We start from the raw sequence: 27,933 nt of genomic DNA, 5'->3' as shown, positions 1-27,933 counted from the left end.
GGCGGAGCCCCCGGAAGGTCAGGTACAAATCGTGCCATTTCAGCAACATTTGTAAATAACTGGTATCGAATTAGAAACAAACCACGTTTGAATTTTATTTTATTATTTTATAACTGCCCCAACCCCCCCCCCCCCCCCATCAGTACGCCACGATGATCCTCATTCACATCCGCATCTTTAAATTTGTTTTGATCATCATGATGTAGATTTGATTTATACTTTATTTTTTCAAAACACAAACATAATTTAAAACTATTAAACAGACGCAATGTTCAAATACATTTCATTGTAGTTCTTTTAATTCACTGAATTGTTAGTAACAATTATGCTTTAGAACCATTGAGTGAATGAAGCATACATATTTGCATGGTGATTACTCTCGACCTAAAGTTATATTATTTAAATTGGGCATTTTTCATCAATGATAAAGTAGGATAGCATTATGATCATCAACAATTTGTCCCATATCACATGAAGATAAACAAGTTGTCAATTTCTCTCAAATTTTCAATATTGTGAGGAACAAGCAAAATAAGTTTTTTTTCAATTGTTTGTCATATTGTAATTTTTCATGTATCCAATGTAAAAATGAATTGTAAAAATAATACAGAACAAAATATTAAATGTAAAGCATCGATAGTACTTCAAATAGTTTTTATTGCATAACGGGTTCTCTAAAAAGTGAGACAGTACCGAATCAATGAGTAAATGTGAACATATTACGAATAAAACTCTCTGATCTTTATTCCAATATGTTTTGAAATCCCGAGTTTAATTATATAAGTGGCCTTTCTGTTTTTAAATGATATTGGTTTGGCGTAAACGAATTAATAACAGAATTAGGATGAGACCATTTTCATGCAATATTGTGTAAACATCAAAAGCATTCTGACATTGATAAAATGAATCCATCAATGATATTAAAACCATCATATGAATGTTGAATCTAAATCATATTCTGTAATCTATTTTCCTCATAATAAGTCAGATTGTTTTGTTGATTTAAAAACAATGACCATGCACAAAATAAGCCTAAGGTGATGGAAAGATTGTAAACAATGATAATTAACACATTACTTCTTAGAAGATGGATAGACTGTATTAACGGTGAATAGATCGTATTAAGGAAGACGGTAGAGAAATTAAATTGATTATAAACTTGCTACAGACAGGACGAGTAGGAAAGCGGTAACGAGGAGACCGCTCCCCCTCCCCCATTGAAGGGACTCACGGGATAATGATGATGATGATGATGATGATGATGATGATGATGATGATGATGACGATGGTGATGATGATGATGGTGGTGATAATGATGACGATGACGATGATGATGATGATGATGGTGATGATGATGACGATAACGATGATGATGATGGATGATGACAATGATGAGGATGATGATGATGAGGATGGTGATGGTGATGATGATGATTATGAGGATGATGATGGTGGTGATAATGATGATGATGATGATGATGATGGTGATGATGATGATGACGATGGAGATGATGATGGTGATGATGAGGGTGATGATGATGATGATGATGACGATGATGATGATGAGTGGTGATAATTGTGATGAAGATGATGGTGATGATGATGATGACGACGATAACGATGATGATGATGGATGATGACAATGATGAGGATGATGATGGTGATGATGATGATGAGGATGGTGATGGTGAGGATGATGATTACGATGATGGTGATGATGATATTGATGATGATGATGATGATGATGACTTTATAGGACGATGATAGAAATTGTATGATAGAACTATTGCCTTTATTGTTTTCAACTGATCTGACGACTGTATACGACACAAAATTGTAATATAAAAAAGCACTAGTCACACATATACTCACACATCCACACGCGCATACACCACACAACCACATTTCTAACATACAAAGATTTTTGTTCAAGTTAGCACTAGCTTAAAATTGTAAAATTGAAATGTTAAAATACAATCATTACATGGCCTGATAACTACAGGACAAAGTCACGCGCCAAGAATTTTCACATTATTATACGGCTGACTTGAATATCATAAAATATTAAATGGACGGCAATATAAACTCTGACATACAGCCATTCTTCTCTCAAAATTAGTAAAGGCACGATCAAAAAATACTGTTTTCGTCACTGGTTGATGAAAGGGAAAATTTCACAAAATCAAATTGAATTGACATTATATGTAGGGAACGACATAATTACATGAATTGTTATCCCCAAAGAAGATTTCAGAGAAAAGCCTATTTATTTAGAATTAAGTAAAGAAAGAAAAGGGCATCGCAATATAAACGGGAAAACATTTTCTTCAGTATCACAAGTGTGACGTGTGTGCGCTTTTTAAAGTTTGAAAAGTATGTGCGGTTATCAGCAAAGGATTTAATTATTATACAATTTTCTTTTTCCATAACCTCAAAAGAAACGAGGATTGATAATGGGAATAATATTTAGAACTACAGTTTTCCCCGAAATACAGTCTTAAAACTAAAACCAAAGATTACAGGTAATATAGTGGGTCTATTTTTTGTTTTCTTGACCAGTACCAGAGTTGGCCCAGGGGGAAACAATGGGGGTCACTCGGGAGCCCCCTCCCCACCATTTAATATCTAGAAAAGTAACAATTATTTTTTAAGGAGAAGAAGTGAGGACAGGGAGACATGAAGAGAGGATGACACGATCCTATCCCACACAATAACACTACCCAAAGGCCTTCTTAACCTACATGATAATAATAATACTAATTATGATAATGATAATGATCACAAGAATAATAATAACAACAACAATAATAACATTAATAATAATAATAATAATAATGGTATCGGGTTCTTGTATAGCGCTTATGGCTGTCAGATTTGACACTTATGGCGCTCCGCAATTATTACATCGGCTTTATTTTGAATATCATAATGGCGCTTTAGTATTTCAAGGAATTATTTCCTGCCAGGTGCCCATGGTCTATCGACAGAGCAAGACCGGTCCCCCTCCCTATCATGCCGGCGCCCCCTCAATGTTTGGATCCAGGCTACGCCACTGCAGCTGGTAGGTCTACAGTCACTATCATCTTGTCATCACTAAATCCTCTAATTCTTTGATTCGTTTCTCCAGTGTTTGGATATTTGCTTCCTTCAATTCGTTCTCCCGTTGGAGTGTTCTCATCTTCTCTTCCATATCTTTGGTTGCTTCTTGCACCTATATGACATTAAGACAAAACATATGCCTTGAAATTAGATTTTAAACATTGAATTTATCCAGTATCTTACTAAACACTCAGTAAAACAATTGAAAGGACTTTTGAAAAGTCAAGTTAAGTAGGGCGATTTCAGTTCTCTATCATAGACCTATTGCCTGTAGAAATAAGGAATATGATTGGCATGTTCATAAATTTCAAATTAATACTACAACTATATCTGGAAAATAAATTTATCTTATAGGAGTATTATTCGAAATAACTTTTAAATTCATTTCTCTGGAATCTAGCATTATCTGGGGACTCAAGAAAATGCTACACCAGAGGGTCTATCAAACGTTTCACACAGAGGCGTCATGTTCCAATTAATTGAGGTGTCGTAGTCGAGTGGTTTAAACACTTGACTGGATATGTTAGAGATCTAAAGAGCCTCTGAGATAACCACTCAGTGGTTACCTGAGTAGGGATTCGCTGTATACATGGTATAAGGATGGTACATACTGCAGTTTAAGTATGTTTACCAGATGAAGAGACCGACTCCTTAACTACTAAAGCAGAAGTGCTCCAAGGAGATACGTTAGCACCATACCTATTCATCATAACATTCGATTATGCTATGAGAATGGCTACTGATGGTTTGAGGATAGGCTTTACCCTAGAGGAAAGGAAAAGTAGCGGATATCCTGCTGTAATGATCAAAGACATCGACTCTGCTGATGATATTACACTCATTTCAGACAATCTGAAAAAAGTACAGAGGCTTCTAGAACAAGAAAAGTCTGCAGCAAGGCAATTCGGTTTACAAATAAACAGCACCAAGACAAAATTCATGATGTACAACCATCTTCAAGGCGAGATTTGTACTGCTCACAGGACAACGTCGAAGCAGGTCAAGACTTTCAGTACCTTGGCTCATGGGTTCATCAGTCAGGAAACACACGTGATTATCTGAAAAGCAGAAGCCTTTGGAGCTTTGAACAAGCTGTCAACCTCAAATTCCCATTCCTAGGGTTTCATAGTGGAAACTGTGCTGTTATATGGATCAGAAGCCTGAACGATGATGAATAACGTTGACACAAAACTGGATAGATGATTTACAAGACTTTTGAGAGCAGCATTGAAAGTCAGCTGGAGGGACAAAATGACAAATGCAGAATTGTATAGAGATTAGAGATATTACACCAATCACAGTCAGACTGAGAGAAGGTCGCCTTCCTTTTTGTGGTCATTGCTGCAGGAGCGAGAGCGAAATCATTTCACAAAATAATGCTTAAGGACAAGAAGACGAGAAGAAAAGTTTGTTGCAACTCGGACTAAAGTCGACTTATTTAACACGGGAAGACGAGATGATGAATTTTTGGAACTCGGCAAGTCGACTATAAACCTAAAAGGAGAGTTCTTAGTCCAAGATTATAATATCCTTACCGGTACTTCTAATTCTATGATTCGTTTCTCTAGTGCTAGAATATTTGCGTCTTTGGATTCGTTCTCTTGTTGGAGCGTTGTAAGTCTCTCTCGCATATCATTGTTTCCTTCCTCCATCATCCCTACCACTTCACCGAAAGAGTCCTGTGGAATTGAAATACGAAAAAGACATTTTAATATTGTATCTATTAATAATATTAAGAACAATAGTGTGTTGTAAAACGACCTTGACTGTCAAACTTAACACTCCTGGCGCTCCACTGTTATTAGCATGGCTGGCATTATTTCGCTCCTGCATTTTAAGGAATTCATTCCTGCTAGGTTTCCATTCAGCTCACCTTTGTCGACTATGAGAAATGTGGCTGAACGTCTTGCCAAAGAATATAAGTTTTATAGGATTCGAACCCCGCACCCTGTGGTTCACAGTCTGGCGACGTATCCAGGCCACTAGTCTTCATTCTACCATCCCTTTTCCCTTTTTAAAAATATTTTTGCCACCGACTGGTAGTTACGCCGCTTGTAAGTAGAAGTCGATGATGAAAGGTATCTTCAGAACCAGCAGCCAGAGCCAGTAATTATTATTTGTTAATTCTTTCAAAGCTAGCCTTATAACACACTTATTCCAAACAGATTTCGATTACTTTGAGTTTAATTATGAATTTATCTTACCACATTGTGCTTATTTTGCCTGATTTACTCTGTAATATATTTGTTCTTGTACTCACCATAATTCGTATTTCCTTATTTTTGTATTGCCTATAACCTTTATCTCATAAATTTACAATCCATTTGGGCATGTTGCGTGATGGAGATGGCTTGTTATTATACTCATGGCCAGTAATATCATATATAGACTATTTTACTTACGATTTTTTCCGAAACGGCTTTTTTAATTGATGCTAGCATTTCTTTCATCGCGACCGCATGAGGTCCCGAGTAAGTTGATGATGTCCTATTCTTGACATGGGCAACGGGCACGATGGGGCCATTACTCGCCACGCTGGCCCGATGCTGCTCGGTCATCGTGATGCTCTGTCCAACGTCCTGCGATTCTTCGTCTTGCTTTATCGTAGTTCCCATTGACGAGTCAGACGAACTAAAAAATGAGTTCATGCAAATAATGTAAAGATAGTCATCACAGCGTATATTTTTATGATTTTGTGCACCTATTTCCTGAATAAGACTTTGAAGAAAATATGATTGTGAATGACGCCAAACAAAAGACGCTGGAATTATCTTAACCCAAAGGCAAGAGGCTGTGAGTTTCTTGTCAGTATCAGGTTCTTAACTGGCGTGAATTCAAAATCGTAACGATCTATTGGAGAAGCGGGTGTAAATGGGTGTAAATGGCAATATTATTTTTGGGTAATAATTATTGCAAGGTCGTATTTTGCCCAGGGAAGCCTCGTCTGTATCAAAGCTGTTTTCTCCTGAAAGCACCGCAATTGTTATTTTTGCCCCAGCAATTGCCAGGTACCCATTTACTCCTAGGTTGAGGGTGACACACGCCGGATTAATGTCTTGCTAAATACATTAGTACCAGGCTGGGATTTGAACCCACAACCCTTGGATCGAGAGTCAAGTGAATGATACACGATGCCACGACCATCCACTTACAGCTGAATAGATTGATCATATGTGTTTAGAGTATCATTTCTTCCACGGTGTGAAAAAGCATTCATACTTTCGATTAAAAAAGTACCATAATAGACTACCTTATTTCAGTGATACTACTGACTTGGTCAATATCTGTTTCATCGTGTACATCGCCAACATCATCCTCGTCTTCGTCTGACTGCGGCGTTTGTGTCGTCATCGTCGCGAGTCTCCGCATTCCTTCTTCCTGGATCATTTTCTGTATTCAGTCGTGAAGTGATGAGATAAATATGACGAGAGATGTTGTTATTAATGATGAAGATGGTGATGATTTTAATATCAATGTGCAAGATGAGGATTATATTAATATTAATGATGGTTATGATGACAATAATGATATTCGACATAATGATGAGAGACAATTAATGATGATGACGATAATGATAATGATGAACATGGTGATCATGATGATGCGACAACGACGATGATGATGATGAATGATGAGAGACAGTTGATGAAGACGACGATGACGACGACGACGACGACGATGATGATGATATGATGATTATTTGATGATGATAATGATGAGAGGATTGATGATGATGATGATGACAACGACGGCGACGACGACGATGATGATGACCCAGAGAGGACACCAATACTTATTAACGAAAGGAGGCGAAAACAAACAGTTGGAGCCAAGAACGTCCAATTCTCGTACGTGTATATAAATACGGACCCAACATTGTTACTAGCCCAGGTTTTCCATATGTGATGGGCCTTCTGAAAAATTACTGGAATATTAATGAGAACGGCAACTTTTCTAACAGGTGTCAGGGTTCACTAGTCTGATATAGGGGGGGGGGGGGGGTTACGAGATATTTTAGTTTGTTTCGGATCACAACCTCTTTTGGCTTTTACTCACCATAACCGCTGGGTAGTCTTTAAGCACGTCAACAATATCACCTTTAGAGAGTGTAAAAAGCTCGGAGAATCCAACAGATTGTACATTGGCCGTTCTCCTATCAATACAAAGATATATATTTAATTTGCCATACTAATGATCAACTATATTGGAACGATTTATGATTTATTTCATATTTCCGGGCCCAACAAAAAAATTATTGAATAAAGATAAAGTTCTTTGATTGTACATGTAGCACCGACGTAGATTCGATGATAGCAATAGGAACACGAAGAATATAATCATAAGAAAGGCGGCGCTTCCAGAGGGGGAGGAAGGGACAAAAGGGGCATAGCTGGTGCCCCTCCACTTTTTCAAGTACCACAATTGTGCCCCATTTCATTTCCAATAGGTGTCAATTTTCCTCCCTTATAAGTGCACCGTTTCCTTTCCAATAAGCGCCCCTTTTCCTCCTCTTATAAGTGTCCCTTTTCACCTTCATCTCTATGAGTGCCCTTTTACTCCCACACGTGCCTCCTTTCCTTGTGCACTTTCTCCCTCTTATAAGTGTTCATTTTATAAGCTCGCCTTTTAATTCGACAAGTGCCCCTTTCCTTTTTTAAATGAGTGCACGTATCCCTTTCTTACAAGCAACCCTTTTTCAAATATGAAAACTTTCATTTGTTACTTTAGATAAGTGTCTGTTTTCCGTTCAAATAATTTCCCTTTGCGTTTACTTATCTCTCCCGAAAACTTAGCCTCCTTCACATGTGCCTTTATCTTAAATTATCGGAGAGCACTTTTTTCCTTAAATTTATTCAAAACTCGCTAGATGCACCTGCTATCATTTATATAATGATGCAACATTAAAGGTCTTATAACTTTCTCTTTACATGATTCATGAATGATTTATGATTTATTACATGATTTTATGTGCTTGAATCACCAACAGGATTTCTTTGGTAACATCTAATCTATGGCATTGTGACTTAACGAAATATATATATTTTTTTTTACTTACCGCTCCTGCAATGGTAAAGCCAAAGTAGTCTAAGAGTTAATCTCGTTTCGTTTCCTCTTTGACTTTTACCTCCACCGTACATGATCTTAAACATGCTTTTCTTACACAAAATGATGATCATAATGTTTTTACCTATGACTATTTTCTTTTAGATTGAGTATGCCGATCTCTCCGAAGTATTCGCCTGATGCCCGAGTAGCCACTACTCGACCTGCGTCACTGGAATTCAAATAAAATGATGGAATGAAATTAATCTTATGATAAATTGATAAAGATATCACACGTCATTCAAATAATATACATTTTTCTCTTGATAACAGTACTGTATAGGACTAAACCAGCATATATACTTTGTTTAACCGTATAGGACTATATAAATGTTTGAATACACGAAATTGATGATTATTTATCTGGCATGTTAGGCCTGTAAGGTAATGATTAAATATTCTATTCGAAGGTGCTTTTACGGTATATTTAAGTTGCATTTAAGGTGCATTGAGGGTGCATCCCATGACCGGGGTAATAATATTGTAAGCGCTTTGGTTGGGTAATTACTGTGTTAATTATAGTGCTTTATACGAAACAGTTACTATTATTAGCAATAGTAGTACTTATTCATGTAGTAATACGTTTTATCCCAGGCAAAGTTTTCCATTTAATACTTTCATTCCTTTTTTTTTCTCCATTTGCAAACGTTTCATACAATAATTATAGGAATGCTAACTTGCAGGTTTACAATAGTTACAATAAATTTCTAAAGAAATATATGATTGTTGATTAAAATTGAGATATTTGCAATTGTCATTTACGTGGAGGTGTCGTGGTATAATGGTTTATTCACTTGACTCCCAATCGAAGTGTTAAGGGTTCGAATCCCAAACCAAGTATACTGATGTCCTTTCACAAGACATTAGTCCTCGTTTTTCACTCTCCACCATACAGGTGTTGAGGTGTAAATAAATGCGTGCCTGACAATCGCTGGGAATAATAACTGCATGGCCCGCGGGAGGATCAATATTGTGGGCTTGGTAAATAAGACTCAATTATTTACTATTCTGTTATTCTACTTTCTAGTATTATTGTAATCATATGTAATCATTTTTAATTTATAGAGCACTTACTCGGTAACCTTGAATTTACCATCCGAAATGAAGAACATCTCTTTAGCAATGGCTCCCATCTTGCATACTTTGTCACCAGGAGTACAGATACAGAACTGCATCCTGAGTACTAAATCATTCAAGATCTCTGGTGGACAAACTTTGAAAAGAGAAACCTGAGATGAAGGAAAAGTGAATTAATTGATATCATATAACTACTTGTACTACTACTACTACTACTACTACTACTACTGTTATTATACTGCTACTAGTAGTACTACTACTACTTCTACTTCTTCTTCTTCGTCTTTCTCCTCCTCTTCTTCTTCTTCCTCTTTTTATTCTTCTTCTTCTACTTCTACTACTACTACTACAATTACTACTACTACTACTACAATTACTACTACTACTACTACTACTACTACTACTACTACTACTACTGCTGCTACTACTACTACTACTAGTAGTACTAGTACTACTTCTCCTTCTTCTTTCTCCCCTTTTTTATTCGTCTTCCTCTTCCTCTTATGCTACCACAGTGCCTCCTTCTCTCCTGAATATCCTTGTAGATACAATGAGGGTCGGTTTCACAAAGGTTTGAGACATAAAGTGCCAAGGTTATTTCATATATATACAGGTACATGTATACTCTTCATATTCATTCATCTATCTATTCAATCGTTTATTCATCAATTCTTTATAAGCAAACCTACTCTTTTAAGTGTCTGAAGATTGACATGAAGTGCGAGTTCTGTACGGTGTGTGTCGGGAAGGAGTCCCAGTGAATTGACGTCACATTGCCCATGCGTGGCCCCTCTATACAACCAAATCATGACGTGAGAAAATGGGGCCAGTTAATAACATGAAAAATATTCTTTTGAAAGGAGGAAACGTTAGTCTCTCATGCATATACATAAACCTTTCGGGTGTAAAAATATAATCGCTCCTTGGAAATTCGTATGCATCATTTTCCCACTGAGAGTACTTTGTATTTGACTAGATTAATGTTTGTAATATAAGTTCAAGTTAGTGTAAATTGTAACTACTTACCGTTAAACTTGATATTCTTTTCATTATCATAGGACTATCGTAAATAATCAGCATTTGTGTGTGTAAAGCGCTTAGAATTTGTAATACACGTTATAAAAGTGTAATTTATTATCATTAGTATTATCACTATTATTGTTATTATCATAATAATTATTAGTAGTAAATAGTAGTAGTAACTATCATTATATTTTATTACTATTATTATTAATGTAATGTAAGGGGTTAGGAAATTACCATGTGACCTGTAGAGGGCGGAGTGCTGAGACAAGCCGGCACTCTTTGCTTGGCCCTCTCACAGGTGAGTTGACCAAACTTGAACCACTGTTATGTTTAGTAAATATTAATATTGTTATGCTAGAGATTTGTTATGTACATATATGTGTATTGTGTCAGAACGATTTCAGTAGTTATTTTGATGTATCATGTGGGTTGATATGATTATATTGGAGACGAGGATTTAATGTTAAACTGTGTGATGCTTAGCGCTTTGATTTGTTATATGCATTTACATTGTAGTACATGGTTATGTACACTAATAAGTTGAACGCGCGGTACCAAAATTGGGTGTAGTGCGTGCGCGCTAATGTTGTGCCTGGTCCCAGAGCCAGGACCAGGACCAGGGTACGCTCTAATTGATGTGATGAGTATAAGTCTTGGTTTAGGAATGAGGTCAGTAAGAACGGTAGGGAGCATAGAAAAGAAGTGCTTATAATAGAAGTTGAGTGTTTAAAAGTATTGCATGTTGTTTGTATTTTGGTTGCTAAGCTAGGGGATATTAATTATGGCACTTCAAACAGTGAAGATCGAACTTTGTCTGACTATGTATTTTAGGGTTTCTAGCGCCCTCTATCATTGTAAACCTTATTTCTCATTTTGCAGATTGCTATAAAAGAATATTGTTATAAATTGAGATGGAATAATAGGAGTAAGAGCAATGTTTAGGGTTAGACCAGGAGATTGTTGGAGTTTGTTTGGAAGCAAGAAAAGTATGGAAGATAAATATTTGAATTGGATTGGTTGATGAAAGTTGTATTTGATGCAGATATAAGGAGATTTATAGTTTCCAGGATTTATCAATGTTTCAGGACTTGGGATATTCTTGTGATATTTAAAAGCAGAGATATTTTGTCTTTGTTCCATTATTAGGTGGTCTGTCGATGACAGATCACCTATTGATTTCGTTAGAATTTTCTTTCTTTATTCTTTATTCTTTATTCTTTATTCTTTCTTTATTTATTAGGTGGTCTGTCGATGACAGATCACCTATTGATTTCGTTAGAATTTTCTTTCTTTATTCTTTATTCTTTATTCTTTCTTTATTTATTTTTATTTATTCCGTACACTTTTTTTGTGTATACGTTTACTCGAACTCGACCTGGTCAATTTCCTTCAAATTTCTGCTAGTCATCAGGCCCTATGATATGAAGTTCCCGAAACCTTTTTCAAGTTCATGGGGTCATCGTGACGTCATCCAGGCGCCATTTTGTAAAAATCAGGTCATTATCATATCTCAATAACGAGTAATCAAAAATAAACCATATTTAGTATACATCAACTTCCGGTCAAAGGTCAACGAAAAATGTCAAAAAAATTTGCGCGCGCACCTCGACGCGCACGTACGCGCGCATTAAAATTTTAAAATGGTCAAATTCGTTCCAAATTAATTTTGCATACGTTTCAGGCCATTTTAAGCATTTTGCAAAAAAACGCGCGCACGGACATGCGCGCGCGTTTTCGCGCATAATTGCATCTTCCAACATAGAATCGCCAAATTTTTTCTGTCATCATATTTGGCACATTTTTTCAAGCATTTTGATACCTTGTTCAACTTTTTCTGCCCATTAATAACGGAATGAGCGTCCGTTTAAGATAATTACCGTGCGTGCGAGCTCTTGTAATACATAACATACATGTGCAAAAACATGCCTATACAAAATTCATTGTAACTCTTCAGGATGGATAGATACCCCCCAATTTCTTTCATATTTAAATAGATTATGAGTTGGAGATATGATTTCATGTTTCATTTGACCCTCAATTAACTCATGACGTCATCATAATGGCCTCCGAACTCAAAATTTCAATTTTCATATTATGACGTCAGCAGATTTTTGGAAAATTGATTGTATCTCTGCAAATATTGATCAATTTTCTTTCAAATTTTGATATGTTCTACCTTAGAATATTCTCTACAAATGCAGTCACCACGATATTTCATTTTGACAAAGGCATCATGGCGTATTTTTGCGATTAAAGGAGGCATGTCAATTTTTCACATTTTGCGTGTATTCTCTATGGGACATGACTTTTTCTCAAAACTGGTTTCTACATTCTCGTCTTTCGCGAGCAATATCTCCGTCGTTTTATCTTTGTTTACGCTGAGCTTTGAGTATGTTGTAGCTGAGACAATAAGCTATCACAAGTGTGCCTTTTATTTTTCGATCAGATGCCGGGATCATGCTCATATTTCACTTACAAAGTGGGATTTGAGAATTACATTTTCCGTTTACGTGTAATCTCTATAGGAAATGTTTTGGTATATCGGCAACGCACTTGACTTCCGACCTCGAGGTCCCTGGTTCGAGTCCGGGCGTCTCCAACAATTTTTTTTCTTCACTTTTTTTTCTTTTTGACCTTTCACTGTACCATCTCCTTTGAATATTAAAACACATACAATCGCAAATAATGTAATAAACAACCATATTTACTTTATTATTACCCTATTATCACTTGATCCATTACTTTTTGCGTGTAATCCTTATGGGAGATGACTTTTTCTCAAATCTGGATTCTACATTCTTGTCTTTTGCGAGCAATATCGCCGTTATTTCGGCTTGATTTTTGTTGATTTTTGAGTATGTTGTAGCTGAGACTATATACTATCTCAATGTTCTCTCATTTTTTTCAGTCTGATGTCATCATGGTCTGTTGATGATAATCATCAACATCATCATGATCATCATCATCATCATATTCGTCATCACAATTACTATCAAGATCATCATCATCATGATCATCATGATGATCATCATTGTTTACATGTCTATATAACTTGAAGGCAGACCACCTTATTCGTCCTCGTGACGAATTAAATTCTAGTTTTTATTTATTCCGTACACTTTTTTTGTGTATACGTTTACTCGAACTCGACCTGGTCAATTTCCTTCAAATTTCTGCTAGTCATCAGGCCCTATGATATGAAGTTCCCGAAACCTTTTTCAAGTTCATGGGGTCATCGTGACGTCATCCAGGCGCCATTTTGTAAAAATCAGGTCAGTATCATATCTCGATAACGAGTCATCAAAAATCAACCATATTTGGTATACATCAACTTCCGGTCAAAGGTCAACGAAAAATGTCAAAAAAATTTGCGCGCGCACCTCGACGCGCACGTACGCGCGCATTAAAATTTTAAAATGGTCAAATTCGTTCCAAATTAATTTTGCATACGTTTCAGGCCATTTTAAGCATTTTGCAAAAAAACGCGCGCACGGACATGCGCGCGCGTTTTCGCGCATAATTGCATCTTCCAACATAGAATCGCCAAATTTTTTCTGTCATCATATTTGGCACATTTTTTCAAGCATTTTGATACCTTGTTCAACTTTTTCTGCCCATTAATAACGGAATGAGCGTCCGTTTAAGATAATTACCGTGCGTGCGAGCTCTTGTAATACATAACATACATGTGCAAAAACATGCCTATACAAAATTCATTGTAACTCTTCAGGATGGATAGATACCCCCCAATTTCTTTCATATTTAAATAGATTATGAGTTGGAGATATGATTTCATGTTTCATTTGACCCTCAATTAACTCATGACGTCATCATAATGGCCTCCGAACTCAAAATTTCAATTTTCATATTATGACGTCAGCAGATTTTTGGAAAATTGATTGTATCTCTGCAAATATTGATCAATTTTCTTTCAAATTTTGATATGTTCTACCTTAGAATATTCTCTACAAATGCAGTCACCACGATATTTCATTTTGACAAAGGCATCATGGCGTATTTTTGCGATTAAAGGAGGCATGTCAATTTTTCACATTTTGCGTGTATTCTCTATGGGACATGACTTTTTCTCAAAACTGGTTTCTACATTCTCGTCTTTCGCGAGCAATATCTCCGTCGTTTTATCTTTGTTTACGCTGAGCTTTGAGTATGTTGTAGCTGAGACAATAAGCTATCACAAGTGTGCCTTTTATTTTTCGATCAGATGCCGGGATCATGCTCATATTTCACTTACAAAGTGGGATTTGAGAATTACATTTTCCGTTTACGTGTAATCTCTATAGGAAATGTTTTGGTATATCGGCAACGCACTTGACTTCCGACCTCGAGGTCCCTGGTTCGAGTCCGGGCGTCTCCAACAATTTTTTTTCTTCACTTTTTTTTCTTTTTGACCTTTCACTGTACCATCTCCTTTGAATATTAAAACACATACAATCGCAAATAATGTAATAAACAACCATATTTACTTTATTATTACCCTATTATCACTTGATCCATTACTTTTTGCGTGTAATCCTTATGGGAGATGACTTTTTCTCAAATCTGGATTCTACATTCTTGTCTTTTGCGAGCAATATCGCCGTTATTTCGGCTTGATTTTTGTTGATTTTTGAGTATGTTGTAGCTGAGACTATATACTATCTCAATGTTCTCTCATTTTTTTCAGTCTGATGTCATCATGGTCTGTTGATGATAATCATCAACATCATCATGATCATCATCATCATCATATTCGTCATCACAATTACTATCAAGATCATCATCATCATGATCATCATGATGATCATCATTGTTTACATGTCTATATAACTTGAAGGCAGACCACCTTATTCGTCCTCGTGACGAATTAAATTCTAGTTATGATATATTGTTAGTTTCATTATTCATTCTTTAATATGTGCTTACTGTGAAAAGGGGGAACCAGGATAGCCCTATTTAAGTTTATGTTATTAGGATATTTGCATTGTCTTAATATTACAATGTACAAGTTAAAGGTATAGTTTATTGAACAAGAATTAAGTAGTGATATTGAGGTCACATGATAAGGTTATTAAACCTAGCTTGGTGTGTTGGTTTATCCAAATATGTGAATGTATTGCTTTATATGAGGTTTATATTGACTGTTACTTCCAGTTGTTTAAGTATTTGGGTCAGGTATTTACCTGTGTTAATGTTGAGAGTTTCAGCTACATTGTACTGTGGCAATTGGTTTTTAAAGGGCAAATTTACTCGTTTAATATTTGATAACATGACTTGTTTTGGGGAATGCATGATCTCCATGATTATCGGCATTAGTGATATGTAATGTGTCTGTTACTGGTTACTACTAATAAAGACTCTTTGCTTGGCCCTCTCACAGGATCTGTCTGTCATTGATTTTGAGTTCTCGACCACCTCACAACTGGCGACCGAAGGATGGGATTCGAACCCAAGTGGACGGCGGCGTGTGCAACAGCAACATCATCGACGAGGGTGCATGTCCGGAAGACCTCGCAAAGAGTCAAGTAGATATGTACGTCAAGAACTCGTATAGTTTTAGAAGGAGTGCTGTTCATTGAATAATAGTCGTGGAACGATAATAGTTAGCCTGGACACATTGAACATAATTTAGCAATGAGTGATAGAGCGACGACGATGTGCATGACAAGGTGATGACAGAACATTGCTTCAAGTAGATCTGTACGTCAAGAACTTAATTGTATAGCTTTAGAAGGTGTGCTGTTCACTGAATAATAGTCGTGGAACGATAATAGTTAGCCTGGACACATTGAACATAATTTAGCAATGAGTGATAGAGCGACGACGATGTGCATAACAAGGTGATGACAGAACATTGCTTCAAGTAGATCTGTACGTCAAGAACTTGTATAGCTTTAGAAGGTGTGCTGTTCACTGAATAATAGTCGTGGAACGATAATAGTTAGCCTGGACACATTGAACATAATTTAGCAATGAGTGATAGAGCGACGACGATGTGCATGGCAAGGTGGTGAAAGAACATTGCTTCAAGAACTTGCTTCGAGAACTTACTTTAAGAATGTATTTTAAGTTTTACGATAGTTGTTTTTATTAAAGATTGATTTTGCTACATGTAGGTATTGGGGAAAATGTTTTTAACTGAAGTGAGTAGATGTGGTTGAAGAGTATTACTTTTATGGAAAGGTAATTAATTATTCTTGATATTGATGTTATTGGAAATTTGAGAGTCGGTCAAGTTTTGAGAATGTTTAGATTCAATAGATTTATTTTTTTGAAGTCGGTTTGGAACATGTGATAGTACCTTGGTTTAATATTGATATTGAAATCCTTCGGAAGGTGTTATAGTTTAAAGGACTAATTTCTAAGTGAATATATTTCATGATTTAAATCGAAGTTTTTGAGACTAAGATATATATTAGGAAAGTTCTTGTATGCAATTGGAACATAGCTTGTTAATTTTTTTGTTGATACTCGCTGATATGGCTTTGTACGTTAGGATTGAAGAGGGGGGAAGGAAATTAAAATTTCCTTTGACGGGTACTGATGGGCCCCTTAGCCTAGAAGCATTACAAACCAATTTCCCCAAGGCCAAGGGGCTGGTGTATTTAGACACAGACGGGATGGAGGTAGTTGTACCTGCTATCGGGGGGAAGATCCATCCAATAGGGGAGTGGGGTCATGTCTACCGGCCACTTCTCCAACCTAAAGAGGACAACAGGGATAGTGTCCAAGAACAGCTGGAAAAGTTGCTGTCCCGCCCCCCACCCCAGATTATTATGGCACCTGAAAGAAAGCTACCCACATTTGGAGGCCGGCCAGGAGAGGTTGCAGATTTTGTCAACTCCATGAGGAGTGCTTTCACCAAGTACGCCATTCCCGACCAACAACAAGGGGCATTCATCCTAGATTATCTCAAAGATGGACCGAAGATGGAGGTGAAGTCGCTAATTAGAGAGGGGAAAGGCATCGCAGATATCCTCTCGTACATTCAGGACTCGTATGCGGACCATGTTCCGGTGGGGGAGCTCCAACGACTATTCCTGGAGAGGAAGCAGCAAAAAGGAGAAAGCGTCAGAGATTTCGCGTTGGACCTTGAAAACCGTTTTCTCCGCCTCACGAGCTGGAGAGGCCGACTATATTCGGAACCAGAAGCCACCCTAGCTGAGCAGTTTATCGAGGGAATCGGCGACCGATACCTTAGGAACACCCTCCAAGATAGGTATGAGGGGGGAACATCAGTTCAATTCCGGGAACTCAGGGAGGTTGCCATTAGGAGGGAGCAGCGGGAGGAGGCCCGTTTCAAGAGTTCCACAGGAACAGTGCACCAGACGGCCCTCCAGTCACAGCTACAAACACAGACGAACCGGCCAGATGTAGTAGAGATGATGCGGGCAGTAAAGGAACTGGCCGATCGAGTCGTCGGAGCAGTTAGCGACCTAGCAACATCGCTGAAACCACCCTTGACTCGCAATGCAGAGAATGTACAATGCTTCAATTGTAGCGGTTGGGGACATTATGCTCGGGAATGTCCACATAAGAGACAAGGACTTCAATATACCAGGGCTCGTCAAGACAGGGAACAGGGCCCCCAGTATACAGAGCAATATAGACGTTGGGCACCGAGAGGGGGGCCATCTGCACCGCCACCGTTTCCCCATCCCGATGGGTGGGCATCTCATCCTGGGCAACCTTATGGGCAACCACCTGGCGGCTGGGTACAGCAGACCGGACCCTTACCAGTACCTTTGCCCAACCCGGGGGTATGGATGCCGCCACCAGAAGGACCACCAATTGCCCCATCTTCGATCCCTGTGGAACAGACGCCACGAAACGAAACGGCCCGTCTCAGACGGGAGGGAAGTGTTGCGATATCTGCACGTCAGGCAGTGGTGCTTGAGGCACGAGGTGCAGCTGGAGCGAGTGAGGGACCATTTGAAGTGCTTCTGGAGCCGAGAGAATGTGGCGCCTTGCCGGTAGGACTAGATATCCAGCCATGTTTCGTTCAGATAGATCAGGAGGCATCCCCCATCGTAATTCGCGATAAGGAAGATGAGATTGTGATCCCAAAGGCTGTCCAACTGGGTGCCCTTTGCGGCAAAGCGTCAGTCGTGCGAGAGATGGAGCAAGATGAACTGTCGGTCGAGAATCATGAGAATCCGGTTGATGTGGACTGGACGAGTTCGTATCTTGGAGAACGCACAGATCTAGAGGGTCTTCCGGAGAAACATCGCGAAGTGTTTTCAGCTCGTGGTCAGTATGAGCGCCTGAACCACACTCTGTACAACATGCTGGGATCTCTGCCTGAGAGCAAGAAGCGACGCTGGAATCGTTACAACAGCACTGTCCATGCGAGTACTGGTGTTGAACCCTTCTACTTGATGTCCGGGAGAAATGGAAGGCTTCCCCATGGTCTGGTCCTAAGTGGGGAAGGACAACCAGGGCGTCAGAGAAACGTCAAGTCGTATGTCCAGCAACATCAGTCAGAACTACGAACTGCTAGGCCGATAGCAAGGGCCCCTGATTGAATTTTAGTCATTTTGCTATATTTTGGTCTTATAGTTTTGATTGATAGCGTTATAGAGGATTGTGTTTTTGTTTAGAGACGGGATGTGACTTTTAGCAACAAATTTTATTTTTGGTTTTTGATATTTACAAAGAAGAAAGATATGCGATAAGATATTGCATACGATTTTTGTATATATGTATTTATAGTGTATACTGTGTTTTTGCGAGCTTGCACAATGACACTTAAAGGGACCGCTATGTAGTGGAAAGATACAGGTAATGATGCAGTTTAATATAGGTGCATGTTATGTCGCCACGTGCTACCTTAGTGGCAAGGTTATTATGTGTTATACGTTTGTTGGTAGTTGATGGTTTAAATATTGTTCCTTCGGTCATCGAGGGCGATGACGTTTTAAGTGGGGAAGGATGTAAGGGGTTAGGAAATTACCATGTGACCTGTAGAGGGCGGAGTGCTGAGACAAGCCGGCACTCTTTGCTTGGCCCTCTCACAGGTGAGTTGACCAAACTTGAACCACTGTTATGTTTAGTAAATATTAATATTGTTATGCTAGAGATTTGTTATGTACATATATGTGTATTGTGTCAGAACGATTTCAGTAGTTATTTTGATGTATCATGTGGGTTGATATGATTATATTGGAGACGAGGATTTAATGTTAAACTGTGTGATGCTTAGCGCTTTGATTTGTTATATGCATTTACATTGTAGTACATGGTTATGTACACTAATAAGTTGAACGCGCGGTACCAAAATTGGGTGTAGTGCGTGCGCGCTAATGTTGTGCCTAGTCCCAGAGCCAGGACCAGGACCAGGGTACGCTCTAATTGATGTGATGAGTATAAGTCTTGGTTTAGGAATGAGGTCAGTAAGAACGGTAGGGAGCATAGAAAAGAAGTGCTTATAATAGAAGTTGAGTGTTTAAAAGTATTGCATGTTGTTTGTATTTTGGTTGCTAAGCTAGGGGATATTAATTATGGCACTTCAAACAGTGAAGATCGAACTTTGTCTGACTATGTATTTTAGGGTTTCTAGCGCCCTCTATCATTGTAAACCTTATTTCTCATTTTGCAGATTGCTATAAAAGAATATTGTTATAAATTGAGATGGAATAATAGGAGTAAGAGCAATGTTTAGGGTTAGACCAGGAGATTGTTGGAGTTTGTTTGGAAGCAAGAAAAGTATGGAAGATAAATATTTGAATTGGATTGGTTGATGAAAGTTGTATTTGATGCAGATATAAGGAGATTTATAGTTTCCAGGATTTATCAATGTTTCAGGACTTGGGATATTCTTGTGATATTTAAAAGCAGAGATATTTTGTCTTTGTTCCATTATTATGATATATTGTTAGTTTCATTATTCATTCTTTAATATGTGCTTACTGTGAAAAGGGGGAACCAGGATAGCCCTATTTAAGTTTATGTTATTAGGATATTTGCATTGTCTTAATATTACAATGTACAAGTTAAAGGTATAGTTTATTGAACAAGAATTAAGTAGTGATATTGAGGTCACATGATAAGGTTATTAAACCTAGCTTGGTGTGTTGGTTTATCCAAATATGTGAATGTATTGCTTTATATGAGGTTTATATTGACTGTTACTTCCAGTTGTTTAAGTATTTGGGTCAGGTATTTACCTGTGTTAATGTTGAGAGTTTCAGCTACATTGTACTGTGGCAATTGGTTTTTAAAGGGCAAATTTACTCGTTTAATATTTGATAACATGACTTGTTTTGGGGAATGCATGATCTCCATGATTATCGGCATTAGTGATATGTAATGTGTCTGTTACTGGTTACTACTAATAAAGACTCTTTGCTTGGCCCTCTCACAGGATCTGTCTGTCATTGATTTTGAGTTCTCGACCACCTCACAACTGGCGACCGAAGGATGGGATTCGAACCCAAGTGGACGGCGGCGTGTGCAACAGCAACATCATCGACGAGGGTGCATGTCCGGAAGACCTCGCAAAGAGTCAAGTAGATATGTACGTCAAGAACTCGTATAGTTTTAGAAGGAGTGCTGTTCATTGAATAATAGTCGTGGAACGATAATAGTTAGCCTGGACACATTGAACATAATTTAGCAATGAGTGATAGAGCGACGACGATGTGCATGACAAGGTGATGACAGAACATTGCTTCAAGTAGATCTGTACGTCAAGAACTTAATTGTATAGCTTTAGAAGGTGTGCTGTTCACTGAATAATAGTCGTGGAACGATAATAGTTAGCCTGGACACATTGAACATAATTTAGCAATGAGTGATAGAGCGACGACGATGTGCATAACAAGGTGATGACAGAACATTGCTTCAAGTAGATCTGTACGTCAAGAACTTGTATAGCTTTAGAAGGTGTGCTGTTCACTGAATAATAGTCGTGGAACGATAATAGTTAGCCTGGACACATTGAACATAATTTAGCAATGAGTGATAGAGCGACGACGATGTGCATTGTCTTAATATTACAATGTACAAGTTAAAGGTATAGTTTATTGAACAAGAATTAAGTAGTGATATTGAGGTCACATGATAAGGTTATTAAACCTAGCTTGGTGTGTTGGTTTATCCAAATATGTGAATGTATTGCTTTATATGAGGTTTATATTGACTGTTACTTCCAGTTGTTTAAGTATTTGGGTCAGGTATTTACCTGTGTTAATGTTGAGAGTTTCAGCTACATTGTACTGTGGCAATTGGTTTTTAAAGGGCAAATTTACTCGTTTAATATTTGATAACATGACTTGTTTTGGGGAATGCATGATCTCCATGATTATCGGCATTAGTGATATGTAATGTGTCTGTTACTGGTTACTACTAATAAAGACTCTTTGCTTGGCCCTCTCACAGGATCTGTCTGTCATTGATTTTGAGTTCTCGACCACCTCACAGTAATGATTATTATTATTAATGTTATGTTTATTATTATTACTATTATGATTATTATACATGGGCTGATGATCATCCATTAAAACTTTTGGTCACATTCAAACTTTTCAGTGCAGAATCGGAACAGAATCAAGTGACCGGGGTAATACAACTGTAAGCGGTGTGATCGGTTATACGTTGTAACTGGGAATAAAAAGCGCTTTACAAGAAATACTTATTGTTGCTATTTGTATTCCTCTTCCTCCTTCCGCCATGCAATATAACTTACCGTGCCCACGTATAGTCATACCACCGCAGAACCCGTAACTGCAGTGGCCTTGGAACATTGTTTCTTCGCATGTACCGCTTAGCATGATCCTGGCAGGGGTCAATAATGAACATTTAAAACCATTATTACACGATTACTCGAAAGAAATCAAACAAGCGGACAAGCAAAAAAACACAAACAAACATACGTACAAACAAACCAATGGCCAAAGTAACAAATTTCAGTTCAGTTCATTTTTATTTTCCACATTCCACGTTTGCCCTTTTCTATCCTTTAAAGTACAAAACAAAATTTGTACAAGAATGTAACGTAATTATTCACAAATTGTTGACAAGAATCATCCAAAAGGAAAAAAAACACTGCTCTTTACAATGGTAATAAGAACACAAAATGAGGTGTCAATGAAATTGGTTGTCTAAAAATATACATACTGTCTTATCGGAACTGTAGTAGTCTTTTAAAAACACATACAATTGTTTACGACCCCTGTCTAAAAAAAAGTTTAGTCATTATTTCATTAGATGACTATTGCGAGAAACTTTCTTACTTTAGCACACGGATGGCCAACCTTGTAAAGCTCGCGGGCCACAGCTAACGATTGGCATAACTTGGCAGGCCATAGATAGTCTCCCCCCCCCCCCCCCCACACACACACACACACTCATGCAATACGTGTACACACCTGAAATTTTGCAAAAACAAACAAGCAAACAACATAATCAGTGAGAAAAACAAATCAGGCTTATTTTTAGTGTGATTTCTGTGGCTTGCGCTTTTCTACTATGTTGTTAACCTCCATTACATACTCTGGTGAAAAATGGGGCAAAGTGGTTCACCTTTCTCGTCTATGAAGAAATACTTCAGAGACCAATCTGATTTAAAGTTTATGCCTTCATCAGAAACTCTCCTTTTCTTCGCAGGTCTCGAAGTCGTTGCCATGTTGGTTGTTATTTCAATCAAATCAAGGACACAGCAGAAAGAATATGATCCTAAAAGTATTACTTGTATGTACATCTAATTGAACGGCCGCGGTGTAGAGGGGAGGGGACTGATTATTTAGTTTACGATTAAGATTCATGATAAAATTCTACGGCGGGAGAAAAGAGTTGTAAGTCTGAACTTGAAGAAAAGTATGGCATTTCAAACATTATTTCTCGATTCGCAACAGTTGTTACTGCGTGCGGAAATTACAAACTGAAATTTACACGGCGAGTGATATTAATGCGGGTATTAATGTCGCTAATATATTGTAATGAGAGGAAATTTGAGGAGTCCGTGTACCACCAGGTATCGAGTCAATATGTTGTGAATGATGAAAACAAATTATGGAAATATTAGAGATAGCTGCGTGTACATTTTTTACCCTATTTCATCGCTGCTATATGCGGCTGCATTACTTTTATGATGTTTTTTATAAGTATTTTTTCACTGCTCCGCGGGCCGCGGGTTGGCCACCCGTGCTTTAGCATGACCAAAACTAAGTGGAAAAAACGAAACAAAAAGCTAACAAATGTTGACTTACAACTTGCCGCTCGAAGTCCATCCGCGTAGCATTTCGATTCGCGATGACTGCACCAACTTGCCCTGTTATTTTGGATCAATAATACGAGTATGATTGATGTATACTAATGACTTCGATTGTGATTTGATATACAGGATGTGAGATGGTTCAGTGGTAGAGTAGTGATCTCACAACCAGAAAATCCCGGGTTAGAAAACAAATCGGTGCACTATAGCTTTTTGGTAAGGCATGTTTATTCTTATTACCAAGTCCCTCAGAGAGGACTTAAAGCCGTAGGACCCATGGTTGCTTACTTAGGAGCATACACATACTTTATTAGCAGTCAGGTAATAAAAAAAATTAAAAAACAGACCAAACTCTATTTGAGTTGATTTTATTTACTAGGTTGCCTCTCTATCAGAAAGTCCATTTGTCAGTATTAGTATATGTAACACATGTTTAGATATCAAGTGGTGAATCTGTGGGGCAAACAAACCCGCCTATCCCTCCTTTCAAACACAATTATTATACCTTAAGTACACAACAACAACAACAATAAAAATGCCTCCTCAATGTGTAATTTTTCTGATTTGCGCCCCCACCCTTTATAATTCCCGGATCAGTCCCTATAGGCAGGGCAGCTTGAACGGCTGTGCTGAATAAAACTAAATTCATTTTTTAGGGAGGAGATTGCCCTTGTCCCTCTCCCTTTCCTGACGCTCTATCATGGCATGACTATATGCACGGGAAAACTTGTAATCAAAGTAAAAATGGGGAGAAAACTGAAACTAGTTAGCAAATATAAGATCTTACCGACAACGGTAGCGAAAATGAATATGCCGACCAGATAACCAACAATTTGCACGAAATACCTGAAATAACGAACACCAACAGACAAATAACATATAGATATTGATATATATATGATAATATGAATAAAAACGAGCACATACATTTGGTTATTGCATGTTTCTTTGCGAAGGAATGGATTTATAACAACATAAAATGAGATGAAAACAAAATGTACAGGAGTGACAAAAGATATGCAGGAATATAGCAAGGATTCGTGATACATTGATAAATCTGTTCATAATTTCATGTTAAACGTTGCAAAGTTTAAAAGAAGAGGAAAGTCGAGTATATACACCGAGAGTGGGTAACGTATGTACCAAATTTAAAAGAATTCCATGTATGATCAATTTCCTATACCAGCCAGTTCAGATAAACAAAGTTCAGACTGAGAAGAATTTACATGCTTTTTTGAATTTATTTATTTTCATTTGTTTATTTATGAATATGTCACACTATCATTAGTTAATGGTTATAATGATAATTTGAGAGATTTTTCGTTTCATTTTTTCAATCAATGTTCTTGTGATTGTTTAAATGTTGGCTCCGAACAGAAGTTGTTGCAGAAGAATTCTTTATTTTCTACATGTGCGAACAAATATTTTTTTATTATTTATATGGCGGTCACAATTTAATTCAATATCATTCTTTCAATTTCAGGTTAATTTTTCATCTATTTTCCGTTATTTGTGGAAGAATATACAAAAGTTGAAGAAAAAAAGAAGAAAAGGAGTTAGACTAGCTGATAACTATTAAACTAGCTGGGACTTTTACTCACTCAATTTCGTTTTCAGGAGGCGGGAGGTCACCGATCGTGGTCAATGTTAACGTTGACCAGTAGAATGAAGCAAGGTATTTATGAGCTAATGAGGCATTCCTCCCGAAGGGTTCTGAGTATACCCAATCATTAAATGTGGGTGAAGTCCCCGCAATAGCTTTACTGATGAGATAATAAACTGCACCCGTCCAATGGAGGCCCAACAACAGCACGTGAATATGATTGAAGACTCGGAAGACATTCGGGAACTGGATCCTGCTCTCTACTTTCACATACCAGAGATGGAACCTGTAGACCCGAAGTAACCTCGGACATCTCACGATCGGATGCAGACGTTTGGTATCAAGGAGGTAGAAGAGATCGGTGGGGAGGAGGGAGAGGAGATCAACCACGCCCTGCCATGATCTGACATAATGTCTCAAGAGTTTCTGTCCGTCTAGGACATGGAGACCGTGTTTCAAGTACGCCGTACGGCCCTGGACCGCCATGTCCAGAATGTAGATGAAGTCACAGAAGTAATCCGCAAGGAACCAGCCGACACGGCTTTTCTCTTGAAGCGCAGGCCAGGCCTCGCGGGCGATCAACGCCCAGAGGTTATACACCACAGCGACGCTGACCACCGTCAGCCAGTAGAGGAGGAAATCGCCGTCAGGAACGACGATACTCTTCATTCGTTCTCTTTCTTCCTCCTCGTTGAGTTCAATGACCACGGGTTTGCCACTTTCGTCTTTGGTGTACCTATCATAATTCTGTCTGCGCCTCGGGCTTAATTTCCTAAGAATTATGTCAGTTTGCCTGTTTTTCTCTTTATGCCAAGAGGCCCCCATGGTACCTGAAGGTAACACGTCTTGTAATCCTTATACTGACTTCATTTTTACTCTCCCATTATACTTTCAACTGATTTCCAAATGCTAACTGATGAAGAACATGGATCTCAGCAATGTCTTTTGATATTGTAGCTACATGCATTCCCATGACTCGTTGCATGTAAATTTTTCCAAAGGCGTTGATACCACGAACGAAAATACCCTCATTTCATGTCTAGACACAAACAAATATTAGGCACATTAATATCCGTTTGAGAAGATCATGTGGAAAAGTCGAATAACTATTACAAGGCCTATAAACTAATATTGATTTCGAGGTTGACGTCCACACTGTAGTCTGTAGTGGTACAATCAACAAGCTACCGGAACACCTCCATGTGCATACAAATGATAATACTCTTTTTTTTTGTATGGACAGTCGACCGTTTTTATATCGCAGCTATGGCAAAATCCCGATACTGGTGTCATGCAAGGAGAAGTACGAGTGAAACCCAAATACTGTATTTGCAGTGCAATTATACGAAGCGTGTGTCACCTCAGTGCACTTCCCCAAAAGGGGAATTTTTTTCTTTCTTCAGCCGAAATCTGAAAACACGATTATGTGTCAATAGGTCAGTCAACAGAGACCACGCCAATCAGGCATTCGAGTATATAATAGATATTGCAAATGGATCATTTTTTTTAAAACTGTTCTCAATTCCATTTCCTGGTCAAAATTTGAGTATATAATAGATATTGCAAATGGATCATTTTTTTAAAAACTGTTCTCAATTCCATTTCCTGGTCAAAATGCATTATTATGATAACAGTGATTAACAAGTAATATTGTGGCGTACGTAGCCTGGGTAAATTCATTGATGCGGGGGGGGGGGGGGGGGGAGGGGAGGGGAGGAGGAACTGGTCTTACTTGTACTGTCGATTAAATGCGAAGTAAGATGGCCAGTATATATACTGTATATATATATATTATAGGCCCTATTATTATTATCAAGAATTGTGTAGGTAGAGGCCGTTGCGTATTTTGCACATGTGATTCCTTTCTCTCTTCCTCTTCAATCTCTTTTTTTCTTCTTTAAAAAAAGATATCTTCATTTTAGAAAATATTTTTCGCCATTTTGTAGTAGTGCATGCCCCCCCCCCTCCCCTTCCACTCGCCACAGCGGCTAATAACACATCTAGGAATTTATTGATAAAAATCATAGATTATTATTATGTGAACAATGGGATGTATGCAGTATAGGCCTAAGGAAACTGCGGGAATCATTTCTTTCTTTTTTTCTTTTTTTTTTTTTACAGTCAACTTCCGGATTTATCCTTTGTCGCATGAAATTATTATTGCGTTTATAATGTGGGCTTCTTGAAAATGGCTGCGACCTATTAGGAAACCAGATTTCCGTCAAAAGCACTTCTCGGTTTCGGTTAAATGCGTATTGCCCCCCAATACTTCAGCAGTGTGGATGTGTGGTGTGTGTGGGCGGGGGGGGGGGGGGCAATAAACCCAAACCAATCGCACAGAGGCGGCGCGCCTCCCAAAATTGCCCTTTTTGTCAGTGCCCCCCGTTTTTGTTTTTAAATCGCTCCGCCTACCCTCAATTACAGTTTGGTATCGAAAGATATTGAGCCTAATATTTGTAGCATTTTTATTTTTGGAGTGCCGTATCTACCCTGCTTATGTAGTGTATAACTGAAGTACAGCTTTAAGTTCCGCATTGCAACTTTTCCCTTTCCCCCTTTTTTTTAAACCGAAAGAAGAGTTATTTCTGGAGAACAGGATCTGTCACTCGCTTGTAAGCCTGCAGTTTGGACATGCAGGCTTGGGAATCGGGGGGGGGGGGACTGGCTCAAATTTATCGCTCCTGGCGCCATCATTCTACGACCCTATCAGCCTATCACTTCCCCTGAATAAATGGGGTATTTTTAGTTTCAAATGAAAGGGTTTTTAGGGAAGCGAGGTAATATCGAATATTTATTTACTGAAACTAAAACCGGA

General features: G+C 38.1%; 1 protein-coding gene across 1 annotated transcript; it reads right to left on the bottom strand.

Annotated features, from left to right (window-relative positions):
• Positions 1 to 1,710: 1,710 nt before the first annotated feature.
• On the bottom strand, positions 1,711 to 26,415 carry LOC100889593 (cyclic nucleotide-gated channel rod photoreceptor subunit alpha-like). Its single transcript, XM_030991952.1, has 12 exons — positions 25,117 to 26,415; positions 24,303 to 24,361; positions 23,511 to 23,572; positions 21,989 to 22,077; positions 9,969 to 10,071; positions 9,277 to 9,431; positions 8,288 to 8,374; positions 7,156 to 7,252; positions 6,350 to 6,489; positions 5,502 to 5,730; positions 4,635 to 4,778; positions 1,711 to 3,211 (listed from the first exon to the last, which is right to left on the bottom strand). The coding sequence occupies exons 1-12, from the start codon at positions 25,941 to 25,943 to the stop codon at positions 3,080 to 3,082; spliced, it is 2,124 nt and encodes a 707-aa protein (XP_030847812.1). The 5' UTR covers positions 25,944 to 26,415; the 3' UTR covers positions 1,711 to 3,079.
• Between the last annotated feature and the right edge of the window lie 1,518 nt (positions 26,416 to 27,933).

The sequence above is a fragment of the Strongylocentrotus purpuratus genome, unplaced genomic scaffold (genome assembly GCF_000002235.5).
Source record: "Strongylocentrotus purpuratus isolate Spur 01 unplaced genomic scaffold, Spur_5.0 spur5_scaffold_2, whole genome shotgun sequence".
In the NCBI taxonomy this organism is placed as follows: Eukaryota; Metazoa; Echinodermata; class Echinoidea; order Camarodonta; family Strongylocentrotidae; genus Strongylocentrotus; species Strongylocentrotus purpuratus.
The sequence above is the reverse complement of the archived record's forward strand: the minus strand, read 5'-3'. Positions and strand labels throughout refer to the sequence as shown.